Raw genomic sequence first — 27,948 nt, 5'->3', positions numbered from 1 at the left:
TGCAGCCTGTGGGCTCGGAGCCCTTTCCGAGCCGGGGACCGCGGGCATCGCGCCTCCGTCTCCCCACCCGCCCCCGGCCACCCGGAGGCGCACGCGAACGGGGCACCTCGTGCCAGCCGACCCCACCTGTGCCGCCCCAGGCCCCCCCCCCCCCGCCCACCGAGCGGGAGGCCGGTGCCTGCGTGGGGCTTGGGCAGGAGGCCATCCCCCTGGGGGGGTCGCTCCCCGGGGGGGGGGGGGGGGGGGGGGGGTGCGGTTCCCGCCCCCTCGGGGAAGGTCCCGGCTCGGCTTCGTCACCCTCCCATCAAGGCCACTTCCGGGCGCACCGTGACCCCGCATGACTCAGCCCAGGCCTCCGCGCTCAGGAAACGGCAGGTGACGCAGGGTCACAGTGAAACCACCGTGACTGTGACCCGGAGCTGGAGTGGAAACGTTTGAGGAGCCGTAAATCCTTCCTGGGAAACTCCCCGGGCTTCGCGGGGGGGGGGCCGAGCCGCCAGACTCCGGCCTGTGCCGCGTTCGCGTGCGGCCCCGGGTGGCCGGGGGCGGGCGGGGAAACCGAGGGGCCGCGCCCGCGGTCCGGAAACGGGCTCCGAGCCCGCGGGCTGCAACGGGACGGGCGTCCAGCGGGGCCGAGGAGCCCCTGGAAAGTTCCGGCGTCCCGGGTGCGCCGAGGCGCCGCGCCCTCCTCTGCCCCCTGGAGGCCGGCGAGCCTGGGGACGCCCCCGGGAGGCACCGGCAGCCTCTCCACGCCGCGGATTCCAGGCAGCTGGCTTTCCCCGCGCCTCCCTCCCGGATCGCGGGCAGGGACGCCGGGGGGACGGCAGCCTGGCTGCACGCTGGCGGGGGTTTCGGTCACCGGTGGTTCCCTGCGCGTGGCTTCCACCGCCCACACCGCAAGATCGCTGCGCGCAGGAGGCGGGGCGGGCCCTTCTGGAATCCCGCGCCCGCCCTTCTCTGGGGAGAACACACAGCAAAGCAGGGGGAAAAGCAGGTGCTCCGGCTGACCCCACCCACCCCAGGCGCAGACACTCCCGGACCCCACAGTCCCTACAGCAAGGGCAGCACAAATGCCTCAGTCTTGCCTTAAAAACCAAACCAAAGCAAACATTTTTCAAAAAGAAAGCCTGGGCTGTGCTGGTGTTTTCATCACCGTCTCGAAGGCGTGCGTCTCGACGCAGCGGCACGACGGGTGTGGACAATGGCTGCCGTCACCCTTCCCGGTGCCCAGTCGGGCCTTTCCGAGGGCTTGCCACCACCCGGCCCTGCGGAGCTGCCACCCTGGCTCGGGGAGGCGTGGCATCGAGGTCTGGCCCAGGGCCCCGTGGGGCCTGCAGGCCCTCCTTCTGGCACCTTCCCTCCCCCGCGGCCGGACCCCCTCTCTGCCGGCTCTCCCAGGCTGTGCGTGCAACTTGGGCATGGTTAGGGGTCTTCTCTACATACAAACGCTACCTTTCTGACAGTCTGAGAAAGAGTAGAAGGGGAGGCAAATGCTCAGCCGGGTCCCCCCAGCGCCGGGCTCTCTCCAGGCAGATGATGCACACGCCTGCCGCCCAGAGGGAGGGGCCCCGCTCATTCATTCGCTTTGCTGTAGGCCATTGTCCAAACACGCACAGTTTACCCACTGAGTTGTTCGCGGGCACTTGGGCTCCTACCACTTTGGGGCTGTTCCCAACGGCACCGCCATGCCTGCGGAGTGGCCACACTCCGCGTGTGCACTTCTGATGGAAGCGGGTGCCGCCGCGTTGTGGCTCCAGGATACGCACGTGCCTCGCCTGGATCTGTGTGATCTGTGCCAAGCAACGTTCCCTTGGAAAGAGGCTGTGTTCTTCTCGAATACATACAGCAGCAATACCCAGGTTAGCCGCAGCATGGGTGTTTATCAAGTCCTTCCAAAGCGGATCCCAACTCTGTGAGGTGCATCGAGGGGCAGACACGATCACTTCTGTGGTGTCACAGATGAGGATAAAGTGAGAAGTCGGGTGGCTCGCCCTGAGTCCATCGCTAGTGAGCGCGGAGCCTGAATCCCACCCGCTGGGCGCTGGTGCTGAGGTGAACAGTCTTCGTTCCCATCATTTACCTCTCCATCACTCGCATTGCCTTGTAAAAAATCGGTTTTAATTGCAAGGGGACTATGGTAATGGTTGTTCCACCGCGCCCCGGCTCTTTCCTCCTCTGTTATGACAATAACCCGCTTGCTAAGCGGATGCCCATCTTCCCTGTGTTTGCAGCCCCATTCGGGTGCGTGCCTCCTTGCACTACGATCCTGAATAACTCCGTTGGAAGTGATTTATAGAACAAAGTCAGTGGGAACAGATAGAGGAGTCATCAGCAGGACACTGACCGGCCTGTCTTGTAATTTCTTCTGATTTGCCGCGAGTAAGTTTAGGAAGGCCCGCTGCTCACCCCGGGCACGGGTGGGGACGGCCCTGGGCCCTTGGCCGCCCGCCTGTCCGACTCTTACAGAACTGCGTGCGCATCTGCCCACTGTTTCTGGAACTCTCTTCACCCCACTCGGCCGTGGTTGGGGTTACATGCTTCGTCAGTGAGCGTGCTTTTACAGCATTTCAGTGGCTGCATACGATTCTCCCACAACCTGCTTATGCTCGGAGACCGTTTCCAGCTTCAGGTGCTATGTGGAGCGACGGTGCTGGATGCAAATCTTCCCGCGGGAATGCATTTTTTACGGACATATTTCTATGAATTTTATTAGGATTTCGGTTCCTTGTATCTAAATGCGCCCCGTTGCCTTGCTCCCACCCCAGCCTCCGTGCCGCAGGGCATAAGGGGTCTTTTCTCTGTTCTTTGGCCAGAATTGGTTTTATGATTTAAAACATTGTTTGCCAGAAGATAAATTGAACGCCATCGATGCTTTTGTGGCATTTCTCTGACTCCAGCGAAGTGAAGCATTGGTCATGAGCTCACTGGCCACAGTGCAGTTTGTGAAATGCCTGTTCAAGTCTTTTGCCCATTTCTTGTGGGTGCACTTGTCCTTTAAAAATGTAGTGCTTTAAGGGCGCCTGGGTGGCTCAGTCAGTTAGGCATCTGACTTCCACTCAGGTCATGATCTCGCAGTTCGTGAGTTGAAGTCCCTCGTCCGGCTCTGGTCTGATAGCTCAGAGCCTGGAGCCTGCTTCGGAGTCTTGTCTCCCTCTCTCTCTGCTCCTCCCCTGCTCACGCTCTGTCTCTCTCTCTCTCTCTCTCTCTCTCAAAAAGAAACATTTAAAAATTTTTTTTAAAAATGTATTGCTTTATAAGATTATTACTAACCATTTGTGACATATATTGAAACACTTTCTCCTGGTTTGCCATTTGCTTCTAATTTTGGTTTATGGTAACTTTAACCATTCAGATGTTTTACGTTTTTATGTGGTCAAATATATGAGTCTTTCCTTTTGTGGTGCTTGGAAAGGACTCACCATCCCAGAGCAATAAAATAACTCACTGTGTCCCTGTTATTTTATCTGTCTGGCGGATTTGGGTATACGGTGACGTGAGGCTTCTGAACTTTGGTTCCAACTGCACATTTAAATAATTAGCTGAGGGTCTGGCACTGGTGACCCACGATCGCAGAGCGCGTGTAATTATACGGTTTGAAAGGGATAGAGGCTAATGTTTTCTAGAGATCTTCATCGACAGCCCTGAATAAACTCATTTGTCCGTGTCCGTGGGGTTGGAGACAATGATTTTCCCCCAACCGGAGATCTTTCAGCTACTGGGCAGTGACCCCTGAGGTTGGGGTCTGTCTCAGGGCCACTGCCGCCCCCCACGCGCACACACGAGGTCGCAGACGGAAGGGAAGAGCCCGAAGCAGCGTCCTCGCACGCACGCCCGGTGTGAGTGTGGCCTGGGCTGCGTGGCTGCGTCTGGTGATCAGTCCCCGGGGGCCAGGCGGGCCCCCAGGAGGGTGTGGGCCGGAGTGAAGGCCGCCTCTCACCAGGCGGAGCCGCCTGGGAGGACGCCCCTGCTCGCGACGCCGGGCTGTCCGGAAAAGACCTGACTCGTGGGATTTCATAAATCAAGATGATTTTCGTGTCGAGGGTTGAAAATTGATTAAAATCTGAGCTGTCACGTGTCGTATGGATCCGGGAGGCCGGTCTCCCTCAAGCTGTCTCTGCCAGAGTCCCGGGTATCAGCAGTTTTCCCGGAAAGCAATCTTTCCACGTTTAGCGTCGGTGCAATTACTGTGATGCCGTGGTGGCCGCGGGCCTGGCAGGCGGGGGCTCGGTGACTGGGGTTCGCACAGCTCCCGGCTCCCGAGCACCTTGGCCAGGGGGGACCCGTAGGGCAAAAGCTGAGGCGTGTTGGCCCGATGCCTCAGGACCTCCCTGCCACGGGGGCGGGGGCTCCCACTGACGTCAGATCGCTGGGCCGGGTTTGCGCTGGGGCGGGGGCCTCAAAATAGCTGACCAGTCGCTCTACCCTTGCGCCAGGCTCCCTTCTGCCCCCGATAGAGGTCGTGCGGCGTCATCACCCGCTTCCGTGAGCAGGGGCCTCGAGGGGGGTCCCCGCGTCCACCAGCCCGCGGAGTTTTGGTGACCGTGAAGCCAAGGCCCGGACCGAGTGTGGGCGTCTGGCCCGTGTGCTCGTGCTTGGCCGTCACCTGACGAGGACGGGCCCTGGGCTCCCGCCGGTCCCAGAAGACTAAGGGGGACGGGAACGGGAAGGAGATGCCCCTTCCCACCCGCCATGGGGACGCTCGTTACCCGGCGCCGGGTGACTGACACGCTGCCTGGCTTGGCCGGCAGGTTCCTGGTGCCCGCCTGTTGATTCGGCTCCTAAAGGCTTCGGTGTCCGTGGGCTTCTCTCGTTCCCCACCCCCTTCCTTTCTCTGAGACGCGAACCGAGTGGCAGGGAGCCCCTCCGGGTCCGAGGAGCAGACCCCACAGCGACTGGCGAGCTGCCCCTGCACTCCGGCACCGGGCCGCCCCCTGCCCTCGACCCGCATCCCGCCTGTCCTCCGCTCCCAGCCGAAGGGCTACGGGGGAACGGCTGGGCCGTGGTCCCCGGTCGCGGGGCCGGGGCTCGGGCGCCTGCACGTGTGCAGCGGAAGCCAGAGGGGCTGCCGGGGTCTTCCTTCGGGCGGGGCCCCTCATGCCGCACTCCTGCCGACCCTGCGGATCCTCCGGTGTCCTGAGCGAGGCGGGCAGTCCACACCGGCCAGCTGCCACCCGGTCCTCACCCACACGGGCCCGTCTCCACAGCCGCTCGGGGACACCGAGCCAGGACCCGCATGCCGGCCCGGAGAGGCCACCGGCAGCCTGCCGGCCCCAGGCGGGGCGGGGGTGCCTTCTCAGGTGGCTTCTCCTGCCCCAGCCTGGCGTCGGTGGGGGTCCCGACCTCACTCACCTCCTGTCCCTGGCTGTTCTCCGTACAACAGCCGTTAAGGTAAACCGTCATCCTTTTCGTGGCCGAGGGCTCTCAAGCCCGACTGCGTGTCTGCCCACACAACCCCTGCCCGTTCATCCTCGGGCGGCCTGGGAACCTGTATTTTTCTCGCTGTGGGATTTTGTGGCCGCGTGGACTGCTTGCACACGTAACAAAGTTCCAGACCCACACGGGGCAGCCGCACGCCTCCCAGCCCCTCCCTTCTTCTAGAGCTGAAACGTGTAACATCAAACCGAAGGCTCGCTGGTGTTTGCGAAACCGTATCTCCTCAGTAAATTTTCAAGTTGTGATTTATTTTTCTCCTTCCTGTTTTAAACACACATGGAAAATTTTAGAAGGGTTTCAATTTACAGAAATGCTGCAAAGAGAGGGTGGCGAGTCCCCACGTGCCCCCAGCCAGATGCCCTGCCGCTCCCGTCTTGGGTCACGATGGTACGTTTGTCACAGGGAAGGAGCGTGTGAACCCGTGATGGGAAATGGGCTTTGCTGACGTCCCACTGTCCTCCTTCTGTGCCAGGACCACATGACGCTTGGTCACCACGTCTCCTCGGGCCCCTCTCGGCTGGGACACTCTTGGACTTTCCTTGTTTTTGGCGACCTTGGCAGCTGTAAGGAGGATTGGACCGGTGCTTTGTAGAATGTCCCTCAAGCTGGATTTGTCAGAGGCTTGTCTCACGATGGGGTCATGGCATCTTCTCCGCGGCCTGGCGTGGGCCCAGCGAGCCCACGCCACCCCATCCTGCCCCTTCAGCTTAAACACAGGCTGGCCGGCCTCCCTCGGTTGCAGGTGGCGGAAAACACAACCCGGAAGGTCAGGGCAGGCTGATTTCAGGTACGGCTTGATCAAGGGTTTAGAAGGTGTGGTGCCTGGGTGGCTGAGTCGGTTGAGCGTCCAACTTCATCTCAGGTCATGATCTCCCAGCTTGTGGGTTCGAGCCCCGCGTCGGGCTCTGTGCTGACAGCTCGGAGCCTGGAGCCTGTTCGGATTCTGTGTCTCCCTCTCTCTGTGCCCCTCCCCTGCTCATGCTCTGTCTCTCTCTCAAAAATAAACATTTTATTTAAAAAGGATTTAAAATGTATTGCCAAGATGAGATTTCTCCTCTCTCTGTCCCACCCACATCGGCTCTGTCCTCAAGAACCCATTTCACTGACATGGATGCAGTCCCCGAATCAACCCCCCCCCCAGGGTCACGTGCCCACCCTGGATGGCAGCCAGGCAGCCGAGCCTGTAATACGTGGGCTGGAGGAGCAGCGGTGGATCCCCAAGGCAAAACCAGTCCACCACCGTAAGAGGGGGGCCCCTCCACTAAGGTCTTCTGCAGCGGGGAAGGGATTCCCAGCGGCCCTGGCCCCACTGGGCCTGCAGCCCAGAACTCTGCTGAGGAGGCCACGAGGAGGCAGGGGTAGGACATGTGCCCTCAGCCCCGACCCAGATCGTTACACAGCGTGAGACGCAGCGTTCGCGCCCCCACGATAATTCTCCAGGCGAGTGACGTGGAGCGAGTGGACGTTCAAACGCGGCCGTGGCTGGCCCTGCATTTGGGGCCGAGTGACACGGGGCACGGGCAGGATGGACGAGGCCCGTGTAACCCATCAGGAACCCTTCAGGGAGGTGACTGTTGCTAGGTCCCTTGAATGGTATTTAAGGAGGAAATGAATTTGTGAAATTACCTAAACGTGCGGCCCAATGGACACACGGCGGCCCTCCGGGTCTTCAGCGGGAAATGACCTGGGACTTGGCCGGAGCAGGGCTCAGAGAGTCTGCCCCAGTGGCGGGATGGCAGACGGTGTCTCGCACTTGCATTAAGGCCAAACAATGAGTGGTCACGTTTAGAAAAGGGTGTCACCCGAAAGTGCTCTGTTCCTCACTCACGAAATCAAGGCAGCGAGGCTCGAGCCTCCACGAGTGTCTTAGAAGGCTGCTACCACAGGTGTGGGGAAGAACCTTCTGGAAGAGGGCGCTTTCGCTGCACTTCCCCAAAGTGGAAAAGTGTGAATTTCCCTGGGACACCGGCCTATTAGGAGGCCACAGCGTGACCTCAGAGAAGTGCGGATGGTAAGTACGAGAAATGTCATTCGGAAGGGCCACTGTGGGCTCCCCCAGCCGCCCGCTGGGCTCCCTGACCACTCACCCCTGCGGCCCGCCGGATATGGAGCTGGGTCTGTATGTCCCTGCCCCGCGAGGACGAGGACCGGCCTGCGGGGCAACCTGGCCCAGAGCCTGGGCAAGTGCCAACCCCAGGAGTGGACGACAGGCCATCTCCGAGAGATGCTGAAGTGCAGGGGTGGCTGGGGAGGGACATCGGACCCCAACAGGGTCCCAGGTGGGGGCGTGACGGGAGCTGGCAGGTGTCCGGGGCCGAAGGGTCCGTCAGTTCCATCTTCCCTCTCCACCCGCCCACTCCACCTCTGTCCGTCCCACCCTGCCTCTCCCCTGCCCGCCCCCGCGCCTCTCCCGGAACTTACCCTCTGCAGACAGGGTTGTGAGTCGGTGCCTGGAGCTGGCTACACTGGGGTTGCTCTGGACACGGAGCACTGCCGGTGCAGGAGACTGGCCCTGGGGACCGTCCAGGACAGGAGGGGGCGCTGAGCATGGAGCCTGCTGCGGGGGGAGGAGTGAGGGTCTCGGAGCATTGCCCGGCACTGAAAGGAAACCAAGGGGCGCGGCTGGTGGGGCAGGAGCGCCCTGGAGGCCCCACCACCCTGCAGTCCCGAGTCCTAAACCGCTTCAGGGCCTGTGCCTCCAGGATCAAGGCCAGCAGGGCTTTCCCCCTAGCCCCCCCCAACCCGCCCCGCCTCCCCCCACCCCGCGCTCTCCGCTGCCCTGCCCTCCGACTCCACCCTGGGCTGAGACCCTGCCCTCCTTCCGCCTCCCTCACTGCTGGGCCAGGATGGGCAGTGTGTGACCTGCTGTGACCTACAGGTCTGCCCGGGCTGGTGGGGCAGGGGCGCTTACCTGGGACACCTGGCGGGGGGCTGCAGGAGAGTCTGACCTGTGTTGGCTCAGCCTGCTGTGCGCACACTTCCCGCGTCCAGGGTCTGAGCCGGGGGTCCCCGGTCCCAATCTGGTCCTGGGCCAACCTCGGGGGGGGGGGGGCACATGTTCCTACAGGTGTCCCCTTGGGTGTCCCCCTGACCCCCAGGGCACATGGTTGAAGAATCACGCTCCTGCTGAGCACAGACCTTGGAAATGAAAGGAACAGAGAGCCCAGCCAGTTGGTGGGACCGTGGCGGAACTTGGGCCCTTTTAGTGGCTCAGCGCCCACCCCCACCCAGGAAGGAGGTCCCTGTGTGGCTTGTCCGAGCCCTGGCCCACAGACTCTGAGAGCAACACACGAGGTCATCTTACAACCTGAGTCTCGGTGCTTGTGATGTGGTAGTCATGGGAACAACGTTTGAGGTCTGGGGGCAGGCCCTGGGACATCTGGGGGCTGATCCCGGTGGGCTGTCGGGGGAGGCCCTGGGGGTCTTACAGTGGCATTTGCTAGACAAGCATCTCCTGCAGCAGCCTAGCTGACATCCTTTGGTTGAAGCAAATATTGGCCTTGGGGGCTCACCTCCCTCCAACCTCGCCCACACGTGCTCTGGGTACATGGTGCGTCTCCTGCCACAGGGCCTTTGCACACGTAGGTCTGGCCTTGGGGAAAGCTCCCCTCACCCCGCATGGGTGAGGGCCTCCATTATCCACTGCCCCTGTACCCCAAAACTCTTCCTGTTCCCATCAGGTCTGTGCCTGCTGTTTCCTGCTGGGGACATTATCTGGCACATAATAGGACCTTACTTTGTATTTGTGAATAAAAAGTGAATGGAGTGACATTTATGCGGCCCGAGCGCCCAGTCCCTCCGTGTCTGTGGTTGAACGTGGGCCCCGCCCGCCCACCTGGCCTCCAGAGCTCACGGCCCAGAGGAGCTGGGCCCCCCAGCCTCTCCGCTGCCCGGATGTGACCTCCCCCCACCACGCTGTGAGTCCTCAGTCCGCGGCTGACCTCTTCGTTGAGATCCTGAACCTGAGAATTCTCAAGACACTGCCTTCTCCCCTCTCCCCTAAGACAGCTCACCCCTGGGACGAGAGCTTCCTGCCAAAATCCCAAAGAGCCTGTTTTATAGGCTTCTTTTATTTGGAAGCACTCTCTGGAAAGCTGACCTTTAGGACGCACTTGCCCCTCTACCGTTCAAGGTCTCAAGTCGGCACACATGGGTCGCTGAAGGGAATGTGGTTTGTCACACTGGATCAGGACAGGGGCCCCCTCGGGCTGTGTGACCCCAGCAGGTGTGCCGAGGGCTCTGTGGGGGGCGGGGGAGTTCCCTGGTCACCGGTCACCGCGAAGGTGAGAACGTAACTACCCGTGAGCAGACCCACACTGTGCAGCCGGCCCGGCCCAGGGTCCCCAGAGAGGAGACAGGGGCGCTGAGGCACGGGATTCTCGGGGGCTGCAGAGGGGAGCTCGGGGGTGGCGTGGGGAGGGGGCCCAGACGCACTGGCGGGGCCCCGGGGCAGCCAGTGATCTCATCAGAGCAGATCAGAGGGTTCCACCCAGAGGCGGGCTGGGGTGCTGTGTGTCCGTGACAAGGGGGGAGGGAAGGGGGGCAGGGCTGCCTGGGGGTGCTCTCGCCCGCAGGAGACCCAGGCGGGGGATCCCCGACGGGGGGTGCGGGAGCTGGCAGAGTGGGCTGGGACACGGGTTGAGGGGCGCCCCTGAGATCGCTAGCGGACAGGCCAGCGGGAGCCGGATGCTCAGGCCTTCAGTTGGGAGGCAGGAGTAAGGGTGACGACAACTGGGGGACAGATGCCGGCTGGTGCTGATGGGGGCTGACGGGCTGCAGCTGTGGAGAAGGACAGCCCTGGCCCCAAGGGAACGCTGCCCGGGGGACGTGGCCTTATTCTAGACTCGGGGGGGGGGGGGATGCCCAGGTCCCCCCTGACCTCACTATTCTCCCCAAAAAGGGACAGCAGATCTGGAGGGACTGTAGTGTGTGGGTGGCCCAGGTTGCAGCCTCCAGATGGCCGGTGTGTGGTTTGGGGCCGCGGGCCCTCGCTGTCCCCTCTTCCCGGCTCCTGCTGGTGGGGGCCAGGGAGGGGCCCGCAGGGGAGGTGGGCATCGTAGTGAACAGGCAGGGAGGGGCCAGGTTCACCCCCATCCGGATGTGCCCTCCGAGGCTGGGCAGGTCCTACGGGGGGGCACGGCCCGCACGTGTGTGCGCACTGTGGCTGCCACACCGTCCCCGCCCGGCCGCCACGTGACGGGGATTGTCGTCCGCGTCCACACAGAGCCTCGCCCGCGCTGGCACACTCAGGGGACGCTTTGGCCAAAGGCCATTAAGCTGTCACGCTCCATATGTCTCACGTCCTTCTTCCTGCCCCGTGTGCGTGCGACGCCTCTGCCTCCCGTCTCCTCCTCTGCACTGAGTCACCGCCGTCCGGCCGGACCGCCCCCCAGCTCTGAGCTCACCGGCCCCGCCATCAGCGAGCCGCCCCGGAGCGGCGGCGTGGGGCCGAAGAGACCGGGTCCTCCCTGCAAGGACTCAGCCGGCCCAAGCGGCTGGAGGAGCTCAGAGAACGCGGGGCCGGGGCAGTGCCTCCGTGTGACGACGGAGCGGGGACGAGGTCCGGAGGCCCCAGCTCAGGTTCTGAGTCCGGCCCTGCGCCTCCCGTCCCCACGGCCGTGGGTGTGCCGCTCCGGGCTGCCCGCGTCTGAGGATGCCGGCCCGACGTGTCGACACGAGGGGGCTGATCCCCACTCCACCTGACCCGGCCTCTGCCCGCAGCCTCCCCGCCAGTTGCGGGTCAGCTCCGGCCAACTGCCAGGAAGAGTCCTCACCACCTGCCTGAGCTCCCAGCACCGCCCGGGGGGGGGGGGCGCACCCAGCGGGGGCCCACGCTCACTCGCCCTCGGGCCTCAGAAAGATCTTCCTGCAAGCGTCATGGGCAGGAAACCCTCGAGGGAGCACAGAGGTGGCGTCTCCCACGCGGCCAAGGTGCGGATTGGGCGACAGCCCACCCCTCCACTAATCACAACGGAAATCCACGCAAAATGCAAACGAAAACTTCTGCCGGGGACGCGGTGAAGTGCGCAGAACTTCTGGGTTTTCCCGGCGGCTCTGCCCAGGAGGCGAGGCCCGGCCTCGGGTCAGTGCGGCCACGCGAGAGGCTCTGGTTGTGATAGAAACCCCCCCTTTCCAGGGAGAGAAACAGGGAGAGGGGCTCCTACGGGGGGGGGGGGGGGGAGAGGACCCGGGGAGGGAGGGAGCCGACAAGAGGGTCCCCTAGTTCCGTGTCTGGCCCCGCACCCACCTCAGAACAGCCCCGGAGGGTGCACGTGTGAGGCCCACAGAAGGCGAGGTGAACCCACCTCCATGCCACCAATGCCAGCATCTCCAGAGGATTAAAACAGGACCCGGCATCTATGCAGCACGGCATTCCAGTGCTCATGATGTGAAACAAAATCGCTCGACAGAAACCAGGAAAATGGGGGCCCCCGGGCGACTTGGTCGGTTAAGCGTCTGACTCTTGATTTCGGCTCAGGTCGTGATCTCACAGTTCTTAAGATCGAGCCCCGTGTCGGGCTCTGTGCTGACAGCATGCAGGCTGCTTGGGATTCTCTCTCTCTCCCTCTCTCTCTGCCCCTCCGCTCTCCTCTCTCTCAAAATAAATAAATAAACGTAAAAAAAAAAACAAAACAGGAAAAAGATCAATCCTCAGGAGGAGGGACGATGGATGGCCAGATGCCAGCCCTGGGTATGACCAGGTACTTACAGCTGGCGTCCTGACTGTGTTTTGTGAGACCTCTGTCTCTCTGTCTCTCTCTCTCTCACACACACACACACTGTATGATAAGAAATTAATAAGAATTCTCAGCAGAGGGGTAGGAAACATAAAAAACAAATGAGTATTTTCGAATCCAAAAATGCAAGGTCTGAAACCCCCTGATGGAGTTGAGAGCAGAACAGGGATGAAAGAGAAAGCCAGTGAACTTGAAGATAAACAAAAAAGACCCAATCCAAAGAAGAGAGACAGGAAGTGACAGCTGAGTGGAGGCTCAGGGGCCAGCGGGCACGACCTCAGAAAGTCCAGGCGGAGAGAAGAAAGGTGGGGAAGGGATTCAAAGGAATAGTGGCGGGAAACATCCCCAATTTGGTGAGAGAAACGTGTCAAAACGTTGAAGAAGCTCAGAGAATCCCAAAGAGGATGAACTTAAGAAAACCACATTGAGAAACATAATAATCCCTGAAAACCAAAGAAAACGTCTTGGAGGCAGCTAGAGAGAAACGACACGTTGCAGTCACCGTCCGGTGATTCAGTCGCCTCACGTCGCGGGGATGAGGCACAGGGAAGCGGCGCCTGGAATGCGGAAAGAAAAGCGCTTTGGCCGAGTTTCATTTCCGGTGACTACCTCTTTCAGGAATGAAGGTAAAGATCATCCCAGGTGAAAGAAGCCCGAGAGAATCCCCCACCGCAGACCGTCTGCTCCCGAAATGGCGCGGGGGCTCCCCAGGCTGGTGGGGAGCAGCGCCGGGGAGGGGAGGGGTGGGGGGAGCCGCCTTCACAACAGAAATGTGGTTCCCTGAGTAAACACAGGAGTCTGCTTCCCTCCCCCTTTGAAAAAATGGCCGCACTGCGGCCAGATGGTCAGCCCTCGTCGAGGACACACGGGCGGCAACCGCGAAGGCCAGCGGGGCCGGGGCGGGGGGTGGGGGGACGCGCCGGGATCCGCAAGCCCGCTCTATTTTACAGGAGGGGGTAAAGACGCAGGGTACTGACAGTGAAAATGACAGAAGAAGAGACAGCCGAAACGCCGGCTAATGCCTGACCGTGCCATACTAAGCAACATATTCGTTACAACAAATAAACGAACCCAGAGGAGGGAGGCACAAAACAAAGCAGAAGACGACAGACCTAAACTCAGCCAGTGGATAATTACATCAAGGGTTAATGGGTTAAACATTCCCATTAAAAGGCAGAGACCGGGGCACCTGGTGGCTCAGCCGGTTAAGGGTCCGACTCGTGGTTTCGGCTCAGGTCGTGATCTCACGGTTGGGGAGTCTGAGCCCCGGGTTGGGGGCTCAAATCCCTGCTTGGGATTCTCTCTCTCCCTCTCTCTCTGCCCCTCCCCCGCTCGCACTTTCCCTCTCAAAATAAATAAAACAAGGTTAAAAAAAAAAAAAAAAAAAGGAAAGGAAACAGATCCATTACCCGAAACCCCCTTGAACTAATTTACGATGAATCCCCTTTCTTCCCGGGGCCCGGCATCCACTGATTTGTTGTCCGTCCCTGTGGTTCTGTCTCTTCCAAAATGTCGTGTAAGAGGACCTGTGCTGGACGGGATCGTGGGTCTGGCCTCTTCCAGCGAGCGTGACGCTTTTGTGATCCGTCGCCATGATCACACCCGTCGGGGGCCTGCTCTTTCCTGGTGGGTCGGTAGGTCGCCGCATGGTCGCATGGCCGCCTGCTCGCCCAATCACTCTCAGGACACCGGGGTCCTTTACAGCCCGGGGTGATGCGAAATAGGTCCCCTGCAAACACCCACCTGTGAGTATGTGGGTGAGCATGCCTTCACTTCTCGACTCAAGAGGAGCGGGGCTGTCGCGTGCAGCGCGGCACGTGTGGGCCCGGCTGGGTAAGAAGCCGAACTATTTTCCAAAGGGGCTGTTCCCACCAGGGATGCCCGCGTCTCACGTGTTCTGCATGCCTGTCAGCTGTGGGAGCCAAGCCTGCTTGGGATTCTCTCTCCCTCTCTCACTCACTGCCCCCTTCCGCGCATGCTCTCTCTCTCTCTCTCTCTCTCTCTCGCTCAAAATAAATAAATAAACTTAAAAAAAAACTAAAAACTAAAATAAAACGAACACGAAGTTAGCCTTCCCACGTGTGCTGGCATCTCCACTACGGCGTTAACGTGCGTTTGTCTGATAATTAAGGATCCTGAACATATTTTCAGGTGCTCACTTGCCGCCCATATACCTTCTTGGAGGAAGCGTCTGCTCAAATCTGTTGCTCATTTTAAAAGCTGGGCTGTTTATGACCGAGTTTTGAGACCCCTTTATACATTCGGAATTCCAGTTCCTTATCAGGTAATGGGAAGGGCAAATGTTTTCTCCCCGTCAGCTCCTCTATTCCTTGTCTCAACTGCCACGGAAAAGGCTAAAGTTCTTAATTTTTATTAAGTTCAATTTACAAATTTGCTTTTTTATGGATCACTGCTCTTAAGTGTCATATCTAAAATCTTTGCCTAACCCAAGGTCACAAGAATTTCCTTTTCCGTCTTCCAGGAGTTTTATGGTTGCAGACTTTCTGTTTAGGTCAATGAACCAATTTGAATTAATTTTTGTATGCACTGCAGTGTGTCGGTCAAGATTCTTTTCTTTTCTTTCTTTCTTTTTTTTTTTTCCGTATGAATATCTGATCGTTCCAGCCCCATTTGTTAAAAAGACTCTCTTTTCTCTGCTGTATTGTCTTCGAATCTTCACTGAAATCAATTGACCACGTGTCTGTGGGTCCACGTGTCTATCGTGTCATAAATACCACAGGCTCGTAATGACTGTAGCCTTACAGTAAGACTTGAAGTCAGGTTAGAATCTCCCAGCTTTGTTCTTCCTTTTCAAACCCTTCTTTCGGGGATTGTAGCTCCTTTCCCTTTCCCTGTAAGTTTTAAGATTGGGTTTCCAACTTCCACACAAAAACATTCTGTGCTTTCCCTTTTATTTTTAGTTTTCGGCCTCCCGTTGGATCTATAGGCCAGTTTGGGGGAAACGAACGTGGTAATGATCCATGAACATGGTTCATCTCTCCATTTATGTGCATTTTAGCTGACCTCGATAATAGCGTTTTGTGGTCCTCAACTTACAAAATTTACACTCATTTCATTAGATTTACTAAGTCTAAGTATTTCATCTGTGTTTGGTGCCGTTGTAAATGGTACTGTTTTTGTTAAAAAATTTCTTTCATGTTTGTTTTTGAGAGATAGAGCATGAGCAGGGGAGGGGCAGAGAAAGAGGGAGACACGGAATCTGAAGCAGGCTCCAGGCTCTGAGCTGTCAGCACAGAGCCTGACGGGGGGGCTCGAACCCACAAACCATGAGATTGCAACCTGAACTGAAGTCGGACGCTTAACCGACTGAGCCACCCAGACGTCCCTGTTTTTAAGTTTCAGTTTGCAATTGCTCGTTGCTGGTATACAGACATAGGACTGATTTTTGTACAGAGACTTTGTATCTGGGGACCTTGCAAAGCTCACTTATTAGTTCTCCTAGCTTTTTGTCGGTTCTTGGGGACTTTCGATACGGATTCACGTCACCCGTGGGAAGAGTCAGGTGTGTGTCTTTTCTCCGGCCAATGTGGCGTCCCCCCGGTTCGCCATTGCCTCATTACACTGTCTAAGCCCTTCCACCATTAAAAGCGATGTTAGCTACCGGGGTGCCCGGGGGGCTCAGTCGGTTAAATCCTGACTCCTGATTTCAGCTCAGGTCGTGACCTCATGGTTCAGGGGATTGAACCGTGTTGGGCTCCACGCCGACAGTACAGAGCCTGCTCGGGATTCTGTTCCTCTCCCTCTCTCTCAAAATAAATAAATAAGCATTTAATAAAATGACGTTAGATACATACGGTTTCTTGTCTACCGTTATTAATTTTTGTAGATGCCTTTAATCAGGTTGGGGGCTTCCTTCCTTTCCGAGTGCGCTGAGGGTTTTCATCGCGAAGAGAAGTTAAATATTCTTACGGCATCTACTGAGATGTTCTCATGGGTTTTCTTCTTTGGTCTGTTGGTAGGGTGACTGCAGTATTGAGTCCAGAACCAGCCACACACCATAGGGACAACTCCACTTGGTTAGGTTGGTTTATTTTTATTTTTGCTGGATTCATGGCCTAGTATTTGTTGAAGATTTTTGAATCTGTTATGGGCTGAATGTTTATCTCCCCACCCTCCTGCCCCCGGCCAAGTTCCCTCAAAGCGCCTATGTTGAAACCCCAACTCCACCGTGATGGTATTTGGAGGTGGGGCTTTCAGGAGGTGTTTAGGGGAGGACGAGGTCGTGAGGACAGGCCCTCCCAGTGGGATTTGTGCCCTGTAGGATGGGTCACTCTATCCGCATGCACACCAAGGAGGGGCCATCTGAGGACACAGGGAGCGGAATGCGGTCTCAAGCCAGGAAGAGGCGTCACCAAGAACCAGATGGCACGGGCACCGTGGTCTCAGACTTCCAGCCTCTGGAAGCGTGAGGGGAGGGGTTTCTGTCGTTTAAGCTGCCAGTCATGGCCTTCTGAGCTGGCCGAGAGAGCCCTGACGTGCATGCGGCCTGGCCTTCCCGTCAGCACACCACAGCTGAACGCAACTCTTTCTCGGGGACCCACGCCCAACCAGAGCAAGGATGTGAGGGCGGGCGGGCAGGGGGGCCCCACCAGCCCCGTTTCGCCTCCTGGCTGTTGAAGGGCCACTGTCACTGCTCGTCTGCACCAGATGTGAGTGCTGGGAGCGGGCCCCGGGCAGGGCTCCTGTCCTGATGTGCGCTGCACCCGGAGGACAACGGGCGAGACCGCTGTCCTCATGCTACGTGTCCTTGCCTCCACCTGGCTGGGGCCGTCCGGCCTGCGGGAGCCCTCGTCTCCTCGTGTGACGACGGGCCCGCCCCGTGGTCACAGTGAGGGCGGCACAGGGCAGACGCCCACGGGAGGCCCTCTCTTGCCCCACCACCGGCATTGGCGGGGACCTGGCACCTACCTGCCCCGAGGGACCTCTCCGTGGGTGACCTGGTGGCCGTGGGCAGGTGAGGGCAGGGTGCGAGGGGCCCGGTGCCCCCCCGGGTTCTTGTCTCTCTGCGGCCCACTGGCTACCCCTCACTTCTGCCGTCTGTCTCAGTGTCTCCACGGGGTGAGGAGGAGAGGCGGGGGCCCCTGCTAACGCCCACCCCAGCCCCGCCCTGCACGGCGCCCCTCAGAGGCCGGGACTGGCTCCCCCGCGCTGCTGAGAGCTGGCGCAGGAAAGGCTCGTTCGGGGTGAGAGCATGTTGTGCCCGTCATCCGGGCTCTGGTCATTTGCCAAGCCTCTGCCTTGCTTGGCACCAACAACAGCTTTGTGTCCAAGGCCCGGGGTGCTGGCGGCTTTCAAGCACTCGCTGTCTGCCGGACGTCAGGCGATGGACGGGTCGGGTCACGGTCCCGGCATGAGCAGGGCCCAAAGGGGCTGTCGGCCGCTTTGACTCGGGACCCGAGCCTCCCGCCCAAGGGGGCCCCAGGAGATGCCTGGGACACGGATGTCCCCAGCCTCTCCTCTTCTCCTGCTGGGCTTTTAATTTATCGTTAATATCAGGGCCGAGGGGAGGCGGGTACGGTCACCCCAGCACGGGCAACATTGTCTTTGGGGGCTTCAACAAACATTAATAAACCCAAGTGAAAGTCAGAGAGGTGATTCTAAGGAAAGGGGCGAGGAATCACCCCCCTCTGCCCAGTGGTGCCCCTGTCCTTGGCACACTGCCAATCACACAGGCCGCAGACTGCCTCTCCTGGGCCCAGCGGCCTCCCTGAGCCTCCTCACCCGCACACAGGTAGGTGGGTGACGCTTGAAACAAGCAGTGTGTGGGAGGTATTTCTGTGTGTGTGTGCATGTGTGTGTCCGTGTGTGCGCGTGCAATGCTGGCAGGCGAAGGCACTGTCCGGCCACCTGTGTTTCCCACCGGGTCTCAGTTTATCCCACGGATCCCCCAATAATCGGGTCCACAGCCCCACCCCCGGTGCTCCCTGGGGGCTCTGGGTGGCTGGCCCTCTTGCTGGGTCCACCCGACTCGGGAAGCCCTGACCGGCCCCCCCTCGTAGAGGCTGCGTGGGACCAGATGGCACGCACAACCACATGGCTTGCACCTGTGCTCCTCCCCTCCCCCCACGCTGGGCCCATGGTGGGGGCGAACCTCACAGATTCCTCAATACCCGCCCCCTTCTCTCCTCCCTTCCCCAAACTCTGGGTGTGGGGTGGGGCCGGGCTCTGTTTTAAAAGCTCAGCGGGTGATTTAGTATGCAGGCAGGGCAGGAACCCCCAAGTCAGCGGTCCTCAAAGCGGGGTCCCAGACCAGCGGCATCATGGAAAGGCACATCCTCAAGGCCCCAGACCTGCCGAGCTCAGTCCTCCGGATGCGCCTCGCGGGAGTTTGAGAACCACTGCCCCCCGGGGAACCGCGTCCCTCTCCAGGGCAGTGCGGCCGCCAAGCCCAGCGCCTCCACAGGCCAAGGGCCCCTTCTGTCCCCGGTCAACGGTCACAGCATCTACTCCGGGGGGAAGCGTTCTGCGGGCAGGAGGGCACCCTGTGGTCCTGCCTCCCTGATTCACTCGAACCCCACTGGGGCCTTTGTGGGGTTGAGGGCACTGGCCCAGAAGAAAGATGTGCTGAACGGACTGGCTGGGAAGGGGGTGCGGGGTGTGCAGGGGGCTTCGGGCGTCAGCACACGGGTAGCCCGGCCGTGCGCCTCCCACCTCCTCGCCACGGAGACCCTCTGTGTACTCTGCCAACCGCACGCTGGGTGCCCTGCGTGGCAGGCGGAGCCTGGAAATCTCAGGAATCCAGGCTGCTCGTTTGTGGACCAGGAACTGAGATGCTGGACCCCCCCCCCCACGTCAGGTTAACCAGCCGGGTCGCCCCCCGGGCCTCATGGGGAGAGAACACCAGAGGCGAGCAAAGGTCCGCTTGGGCGCTGATCCAGCCCACAAAGTCGCCCAGTGTGTTCACGCGAGCCCTGGCTGCCCTTTGCAGATGATGGGGGGGGGTCTCCACAGGTGACCCCGGAACAAATCCGCTGCTGCTTTGGACAGAGGCAGGTGACTACCGTCTCTTGACCAGCAAACTCTGAGCCAAGTAACGATACCTTACTGACATCACATGCACCCCTCCGGGCCCTCTCCCCACACCCGCCCCCCTCCTCGGGTCACGGGGTTGGAGGCCACAGGGCTCGGCCTCTTCTCCCAGCCGTCCGCACCCCATGGCCTCAGACAGTCCTGACCCTTCAGAGATCACCCGTGCACTATGACCCCCGTCCACACCCACGTGCCAGCTCGTCTGGGTCCTCGGTCACCGGCTCACCCATGTGAAGGCCCGGCGGGCGGCCCAGGTTGGGTGAGGCCAGGTGGCCCTGTCCACCAGCCCTCTGGGTCCGGCTGCCCCAGGCTCTGCCGTCGATGCCTCGGTGTCCCCCAACTCAGCGTCACCGCACACCCGTCCGTCTGCAGCTCGCGGCTTCGCCCCCAAGATACATCTGAAATTCCCCTCCCGTCCCACCACGGCTCCTGAGAGATGGTCTTGAAGCCCGGCCTCCTCACTGCCCTCTGGCTCCGCACACCCGCCCCTCCCCACAGCAGCCAGAGGGTCTTATGAACACGGGGGCCAGGCCCTGTCGCCTGGGCGCCCCACAGCACCCGGAGGACCCAGCGCCACACCGGGACCCACGAGGGCCCTGAGACCTGTCACCAGCCGTGAGGGCCTCCCTCCTGGGCGAGGACCACCACCCCGTCCCACGCACCCCAGGTCCTTTGCACCTGCTGCTCCTGCCTCTGCAGTGCTGCCCCCCCCCCCCCCCGCTCCCCCCCCCCCCCCCCCCCCCCATGAGGCCCTGTAGCTGCTCCTTCCCGGGCTCAGGCACCATTTCAGACATTTCTTCCCCAGGAGGGGTCTTCCTTGACCCGCCCCTCAGTCCCTTCTGACATTATCTCAGCTGCTCCCTGGCCCCTCCCACTAGGACGTGACCCCTGGGAGCAGTGGACCTCCTCTGTCTGTCTTGTTCACTGAGTCCTGCTGCCCGTTGTGCTGAGGAAGAAACTGAGGCACCAGGAGGAGGGGGAGCGCGCCCAGCAGGCAGCTCTGGGGCTGGAGCAGGACCTGAACCCCGTCGTGGGGAGGCCGTGGCCACATCCTGTCTGGGCCAGAGAGGGGCTGTACTGGTGGCTGCCTGAGGACGTGCTCACGCTGCCTCCACAACACAGCTAGGACAGCGGCGCTGGCAGGGGAGGCCGCTGCCGTGGGGCCCGGGCCCAGAGGAGCCTCCAGGCGGCTGCTGGGTCTGGCGAGGCTCCCAGGCTCCTAATGGGCCGGGCAAGGCACCGCCCCCCCGCCCCCGGAAAGGGGTTGGAGCAGGGCTGACTGGTGGCCCAGATGCACCCAAGCCCCGCCCCCAGGGCCAGGCCCCAGAGGCCGCCCTCCGCGGGCCCGCCCACTCTGAGCAGGGGGCGGAGCCTCTGGCCTGGGGACCCCAGTGCCGGGGGTGTGGCGTGTCCCGCAGGGGCTCAGCCGGTGAGAGCTGTGTTGCACGCCCCCCATTGTGTCCTGGCCGGGGCTCCGCTGTTCTCCGGAGAGAGGTGCATCCTGGCCTCAGCCCAGGAGCTATGCAGGGGCCCCCTAGGCCTCAGTTTCCCCAGCTCTAAAGTAATCCCTGGACCCACGGAGCAGGTGTGCCCCTCCCACCTGCGTCCTGCCTGCCCTTGGCCGGCAGCCTGGAGCCCGCCGTGCCTGCTTCCTGTCTGGGTCAGCTTGCTGAATAATTCACTCGGCACGGGGCAGGCCCTGGCGGGACCGGCAGGGGTGGGGGGTGCGTCCTCCTGGACCGCGGCCCACCCCTCCAGTGCTGTCTGACTCATCTCTGGCTCCAGCTCCGAGCTTCCGTCCTGTTAATGGAACCACAGCCCCGGCGGCTCCCCCGCAGCCAGGCCGGCCCCTCCTCCCGCGGCTTCCTGGCTCTGGGGCCGGGCCCCGGTCACCCGTCCAGCACGTCGACACCGCGTTTGCAAACAAGGCTCCAGCCAGTCGCCGCGTTCACCCGCACACCTCACCGTCCACCAGGCAAGGAATCCGGCCGAACGGGGGCTCCAGAACCCCCAGGGCTGCGGTGGCCTTGTTTTCCCAAAAAGTGTCTCCCGGGAGCCCGGGAGCGTGGAAAGGGCGACTGTAGGTTCGCTTTGAGGGGGGAAGTGTGTGCGTGCACATACAACGCACCCAACACGGCTTGCATCGCCTCGGCCTCCCCTGAGCGCACACCGGTGTGCACGTGTGCGAGGACGCTGACCCAGCAGGTCCGCTGCGTTGCAGGCCTGGTCGGCCGCGGTGCTCCCACGTTTGGTGTAGGGCCGGCTTATCCTCGCTTGCCACTTCCTGCCGGTTTATCCAGGATCCCCGCTGGATACAGGGACCAAATCCCGGTCCCTGTAAACCTTTGGCACCAGGTCTGCTGGGCCCCCGTGAAGCTCCAGGCCCAGCCCTGTCCTTCAGCAAGGAGAGAGTCTGTCTGCTAAGAGGGCCTCGGATTCCCTGCTCGAGGCCCTCAGGGCAGAGCCGGCCCCCCACCCCGGGACAGGCAGCATTCCTGGGGGTGCTGGGAAGGACGGCCTCTTCCAGGTATGTCTTGGGCCGCCAGGAGCCCGGCAGAGGGGATTCTGGACAGATGTGTAAAAGCCCCTGAAGGCCCAGTCCATGGGGTCGGAACCACAGCACCCCCAGAGGGAGAGTCCAGCTTCAGGGTCAGCAGCCCTGGCCCCTCCTCACCCCCAGCCTTGGGCCGTCTCCCCCCGGGGAACACGCACAGCTCAGCCTGGTATCCTGACCCTGGTTCGATGCCCTCAGGGAGCTAAAAGTTCTGCAGGGAAATCTCCCTCCTGGCCTGCCGGTCAGGGTCCCTGGTGGGGTCCCTGGCAGGGTCCGGATGGGGTCCCGGATGAGGTCCCTGGTGGGGTCCCAGAAGGGGTCCCGGATGGGGTCCGGAGCCCCCACGGCTCCTGCACGGGTGGAGTCAGGTGCTGCCACAGGGCCTGAGTTCTGGCCGTGTCCACACCCCAGCAGCCCCCACCCCCACCCCAGGCACTGGATGATATGTAGCAGAGCCCCTCAGGAGGCCCCCAGCCGCTGGCCCTTTACCGCCTGGCTGCCCCGCCCCCCAGCTCTGATCCCAGAGGTCTGAGGTGGGCGTCCAGGGAGGCAGCGCCCTGCAATCCGGCCATCTGCACTGCGCTCCCCTTTCCCGGTGTGGATGGGGGACGCCGGGCGTAAAAACCCAGACAGTCACCCAGGAGGCAGGTCGCCGACCGGCAAAGCCCTTTGAGCCCCGGGTGCTGACAGAGGTGGCTGACTTGAACCACATGAATCCCCCCCTTCACTCGCTGTGTGACCCAACCCGGGTCCCCCCCACCCCCCCACCCCCCCACCCCCCCACCCCGCCTCCCATCTCGCTCCCCTCAGCTGTGAGATGGGGCCTGTCCAGAGGCGTGTGCTGGGCTAACGTGAGGGGCGTGGGGAGCTGAGAACAGGGCCAGGCAATGCCCAGCAGATGCCTCTGATGGAAGCATGCGACCTCTGGTCCCCTAAGTCCCCCAGATGCTTCCTCCGAGCTCGGCAGGCCTAGGGCCCCCACCTGGGGCTCCTGATATCACAAACCCCAGTTCAAACCCCACCCGCCGCCCCCCCCCCCCCCCCGCCCAGGCGCTGTGTGGCTTTGGGAAGCTGCCTGGTCTCTCTGAGGCTTCAGTTCCATCTGTGGTTTGGGGAAGCGAACCCCACACACTTGGGGCCATAGTGAGGATGAAGCGGGGTGACCACTGGCACCTGCTACGTTTGGGGTCACCTCTCCAGCAGCAGAGCCAGAGTCCCCAGCCACCGAGAGCCAGGCTGAGCTGCCCGCCAAACTAGCGGCATAAAGAAAGGGCTTTTGGAGACCAAGGGCTGCCATTCAGCACGGAGGGCTTCGCAGAGAAGGTGCCCTTGAGCTTGACCTTGAAAAAGCAGTCAATTTTGATGCTGGGGGCAGGAAGGGTGTTGCAGGAGGTAGGGGGACCCCCAGCCCCCAAAACACAGGTGCCAGGTGGAGCCCAAGCCCCTACCGCCTGCACAGCAGAGACTATCCTCCCCTGGTCCCTCCAACACCCGCAGCACGCTGACCTCCAGGGACCCATTTCCCTCCTGTTTGTGGCGACGGGGACTCGGGCCCACCGGGACACGGAGACATGCCAGGGAGGGCTTGTGTCGGAGCTGCCTGCGCGGGGCCCGGGGAGCAGCCTGGTGGCCGCACGGTGGGCTCCCGGCTGTGGAGGCCTCCGTCCCCCAGCTCCTTGGGCGCCTGCTGCCTATAAACCCCGCATCGCTGATGGGAGCTGAGCGTCCCCCTTAAAAGGCCTCAGAAGATAGATTCGATTTGGTCATTCTGCCTGGCAAACCCAACTCGAGAGCCCCGGCAGATTTGTAGGAAATTGGTTACTCGTGCCCAAAATGAGAGAGTAAATCTTGGCCCCACACGAGTCACTGCCTGAGAGGCCGTCACCCTCAGTGTCCGCAGCACTTTCTGCCTTGGCAAGCCAGCAGCATAAACCTCCGTCTTCGAAGTGATTTACAAACCGGAGCTGCGCCAGCCCGCGGCCCGCCCGGGCATCGAGCTTTGGGGACGAAGACAGACCCCAGAACGGGTGGCACCCGGGCTCTCCCAGGTGCTGGAAGCCGGCGGGGGCCAGACGGCCGTGGTGGACATCTGCACGCCCCCCCTGCCCCCCGTCGCCGCCCGAGGCCACCCCAGTCCTGGAACCGCCAGCCTGAGAGCATCTGTGGCCAAGAGCGGACGGCGCGGGGGGGAGGCGGGGGGGGTGTAGGCTGAGAGCGCCGGCGATCCGTGCCTGCAGGAGAGGCCCCCACCGAGACGGCCGGGAGCCGTGGACAGACGCCCGGTGTCCCCACGGGGGGCCAGCTCCCAGTGCGCTCAGCAGCGTGCCAGAGAGTACTCAGCACCACCTGTCAGGAACGCGGCTCCTTGTCTCTCCTCCCAGGCCGGCCTCCCGGCCGCCGGCTCCCCACCTCTGACCCAGGCTCTGCTCCGGGGACCCCGGGCCGGGACACCAGTGCTCCCACTTAGGGGGCACCCTCGATGCTCAGACCAGGGCCGTCATGTCGTGTCACACGGAGCTTCTCTGGAAGGAAACCCCCTTCATCTACCCTCTGGCTTCACAGCCCCCACTCTGCTGGAGCTGCCAGCGGGGCCCTACCCTGAGGGGAAGGCGGGTGGAACCAGCTGTTTCTGGACTGTGTCCCCGGCAGGCTCAGTCCCAGCAGGCAGCCCAGGAGCTATGCGGTCAGAGCCTCGGCACAGGCTTCCCAGAGACACCGGTGCGCGGGCCGCGTGCACAAGCCTGCGGGGCCGGCACAGGGGGCTTGTGTGACCTGGGTGCCGGGCCCTCCGAACGAGGTCACCAGGAAGCCCTTACGTCTACTCACCCGCCAGCCTGCATTTCCTAGGAGCGCTTGGCCCACCGGGCCATTGATCGCACCGGCTCCTGATCGTGGATCTCTTCGGTGCGTGTAAGCAGTGTGAAGTCACCACATTGCGTCTCCACACTCGGCCTCAGGAGCACGTAGTTCGCATGTCTGTGAAATCCTGGGAGCAGGAAGCATGCGTCATCTCTGTTCGTGTTTCCAGAGCCCGCGGCGCGGGGCCCCCAGCCGCCCTCCGAGCGCCGGCCGCGAGGGTGAACTGTGCGCGTCGCTGGGTCCTGCCGACCTCACCGGGCACGGGAGGGGCAGGGTGCGTGGCGCCCCGCCCCGGCCATCTGTCACCCCAGGTCTGTTGCCACAGAGCTCACCGTTGCTGAGGAGTGCTCTGTGCTCTAAGGTGCCACCCCGGTTCTCTGTCACCCCCATTTTACAGACAGAAGACCGAGGCCCAGACAGAGGCAGCCACTTGTCCGGGTCACATAGGACAAACGGTGTCTGCGTCCCTACACCCTCAGTCCCAGACCGGCCTCCTGTTCTGCATCTGAGGGTCTGGCTGAGCTGCCCTGGCGAGTGTGGCCAGCTGGGAGACACAGCGCCGGGCAGGGGCCAGGAACGTTCTGGACGCCTGCAGGCTTGCCTGCGTCTACACTGCCCCAGACCCGCCCACAGCCAATTCTGACCGGACAGCCGGACACCTCGCCGGTGGGGCTGACCCGTCGTCACCTACAGCGGACGTGTGTGAGTGGAGCTTGTGTGGTATACATTTGTAGTCGTGTGTGTGTGTTGGTAAGGCCGCGTGGGGCGACAGTGTGTGCGGCGTGTGGGGTCTCCACGGAAAGGCCTAACTCCTGTGGATGCACCGGCCCCCCGTGTGTGCGCCGCGGGGTTTTCGAGGTCGTGGCGGCCGTGGGCGTGTGACTTCACATCGACGGGCCGGGCCTCGGTGCCTGCCTGTCAGATCACCCAACACCAGTGTAGAGGCCGCTGTGAAGGTGTTTTCAGACGTGATTCACACTTAAGCCCGCCGACTTTGAGCAAAGTGGAGGAAGGACCCTCCGCAAAGTGGCTGAGCCTCCCGCAAGCAGCTGAGGCCGTAGGAGCAAAGACTGAGGTTTCTGGAAGGACTTCTGGGCCCAGAGACCCTGCCTGAGTGTCCAGCCTGCGGGGCTGCCCCAAAGTCACCTGAGCCGATTCTTTAAAATAAATCTCTCCCTCTCTCATTCCGGACGGATAAACAGCCAGGCAGGTAGGTGGACGGATGATGGGTGCATACATTGATCCGGCTACAGGTGCCCATACCGCGTCTGTCCGTCCCGCGAAGCTTGACTGACACGGGGAGGCTCCAGCTTTACAAGCCCGACCCACCTGTCCTCGGAGACGGGTCCGGAAGCCCGACGGACACGGTCTTGTTCCAGGTCCGAGCAGCTTAGACAGCGAACAGTCCCCCAAGTCCATGCCTCCCCTTTCTCCAGGACCCAGAGCCCCCTCTACACTTCCTTTCCCCACCACCTGTGCTCTCCCAGCCTGGATCCTGTCTGCCTGTCGTGGGACAGCTGTCCTTCCAGCCCAGCGGAGGGTCCAGGCATCAGCAGGGAAGGCAGGAAGGGCGGGGGGGGCGCGCGGAGTGTGGCTCCCACGACGGCCTCTTCTGTGTTCACCCACGTGCCGGGGCTCCTGGCTCCCGGACAAATATTTTACGGGCAGCCTGGGTCCGTGGGTGCGAATCACAGGACACTCCCTTGTCGCACCTACGCTGTCCTGCGAAGTCTGGGCAAAGTATAAGTGCTTTCCGTCCACCAGCCCCGACGAGCGGATCAAATGAAAGTCGAGTGAGAGGTCTGTAGCGTCCTTGTGAAGTCGTCTCCAGGGAGGGGGCCGCTGACAGCGCGGACACGGGCTGGGGCTCCTGTCCCCCGGGAAGGCCTGGCAAAGGAAGGGGGCCCTGGGGCGGGCATGGGGGGGCGGCACTCGAAGCCTGATTTCTCGTGACCTGGGACCTGGGCCTCCCATCTGCACCCGAGTTTTGCTTTTTAAATAAAAGCAGCCCTTGCTGCTGGTTTAACATTGAGACTCGGGAAGGGTACCAGTCACCCCCCACCCCACCCCTCCCCGCCCCGTACAGCCTTGCCCTCCTCCAACCGCCTCAGCCCGAGGTTTCTCCAAAGCCTGTGGAGCACACGGTGTTCCAACCCTGCGCAAGTGTAGACGCGTTAAAGCAAATGACCCCAATGCAGCCAGCAGTGGTCCATACCCTCCCGCGACCCCGCGCCCTCCCGCGACCGCACAGACTCCCCACGCACTTTCGTCCCTGAGCGCAAACCCACCGCGATGCGTGGCCGCCGAGGGCCTGCTGCTGCTGTGATGCGTTCACCAGCCCGGCTGTCCTCACTTGTGCCCAAGGGTCCTCGCCCGGGAGCTCCCCCGCCCGGTCCGACCACAGGTGGACACCCACAGGCCGCTGGCTCCAGGGGCCACTGTGGGCCGGGCTTCCGGCCACAGGCGCGATGGGCCCTCGGACCCCTTGACAACCTCCCCCCGCCCCCACCCTGCCCCAGGCGCAGGGCTGGCCTGTGGAAGAGGAGGGCGCTTGCTCAAGTGGCCTCGGGCTCAGGGCCAGGCTGCACTCAGTCCCCTCACAGGCCTCTGCGACTTTGCTTTTCCTGGAAGGCCTCCTGCCCCCAAGCCCCCCTCCCCGGGCCGTTCAGGACCCTGCGTGTCTCCCCACCTCCCTCCCCCAGCAAACCCCTCCTGACGTCCCCACCTGCCAGCTTGGCCTTTGGGGTCGGGCCCCACGGGGAAATGCCGTCCTAGAGGGGCCCCGCCTGTCCTGTGGCCCCCAGGTGCCAGCTGCCCAGGGCACAGGCAGAAGGCAGGCACTTCCCGGGACCGCTGTGGGCTCCCGGGCGTCAAGCCCCTGCCAGCTTCCTGGTTGAGATAAGAGCCGGCCTCCAGGGACAAATCATTCTTCTCCAAATGAGCCCAAGCCCCACACCCTCCTGCCCAGGGGACCCTTTGCTCGGGGGTGAGCGGCCTGTTCAGAGACAAGTTGCCCAAAGGGAATAAAGCAAGTTGTGTGACTTCTGTCTTGGTGCTAAGCTCTGGCCCAAGTCCTGCTGCTCCAGAGGAACCAGTCCCTGAAGGTCAAGGACACAAGCACATGTGGACGGGAGCATGGGAGGGGGCCGCCGGGCGTCTCTGTGGATGCTGGGGGTGCAGCCTGCAGAGCTCCAGTAAGGGACCCTTCCAGCAACCCTCCAGGAGCCACCAATTCACAAGGAAGAGACAGAGACAGGGAGAGAGACAGAGAGAGAAGGAGGGAGAGACAGGGAGGGCAGGAGGGAGGGGGACAGA

At 61.8% G+C, this 27,948-nt stretch overlaps 1 protein-coding gene across 6 annotated transcripts in view; it reads right to left on the bottom strand.

Annotated features, from left to right (window-relative positions):
* Positions 1-26,678, bottom strand: part of LOC121020012 (collagen alpha-1(I) chain-like) — a 32,895-nt gene extending 6,217 nt beyond the window's left edge. Inside the window, exons 1-3 of one of the 6 annotated variants that reach the window (XR_005785877.1) lie at positions 24,601-26,678; positions 7,855-8,031; positions 5,661-5,994 (exon numbers count right to left, since the gene is read on the bottom strand). Coding sequence is in view for 3 of the 6 variants with exons in the window: in XM_040459851.1 (XP_040315785.1) it covers positions 5,736-5,994; positions 7,855-8,732 (1,137 nt within the window). In the remaining 3 variants the exon portion in view is untranslated. Of the gene's footprint in view, positions 1-5,660; positions 5,995-6,409; positions 7,731-7,854; positions 10,942-22,563; positions 24,297-24,600 lie in introns of those variants that run through there. The other 5 variants (XR_005785878.1, XM_040459851.1, XM_040459852.1 and 2 more) reach the window with 5 other exon arrangements.
* Positions 26,679-27,948: the final 1,270 nt, after the last annotated feature.

The sequence above is a fragment of the Herpailurus yagouaroundi genome, unplaced genomic scaffold, assembly GCF_014898765.1.
Source record: "Herpailurus yagouaroundi ecotype Mexico unplaced genomic scaffold, PumYag 246, whole genome shotgun sequence".
NCBI classification, from domain to species: Eukaryota; Metazoa; Chordata; class Mammalia; order Carnivora; family Felidae; genus Herpailurus; species Herpailurus yagouaroundi.
The sequence above is the reverse complement of the archived record's forward strand: the minus strand, read 5'-3'. Positions and strand labels throughout refer to the sequence as shown.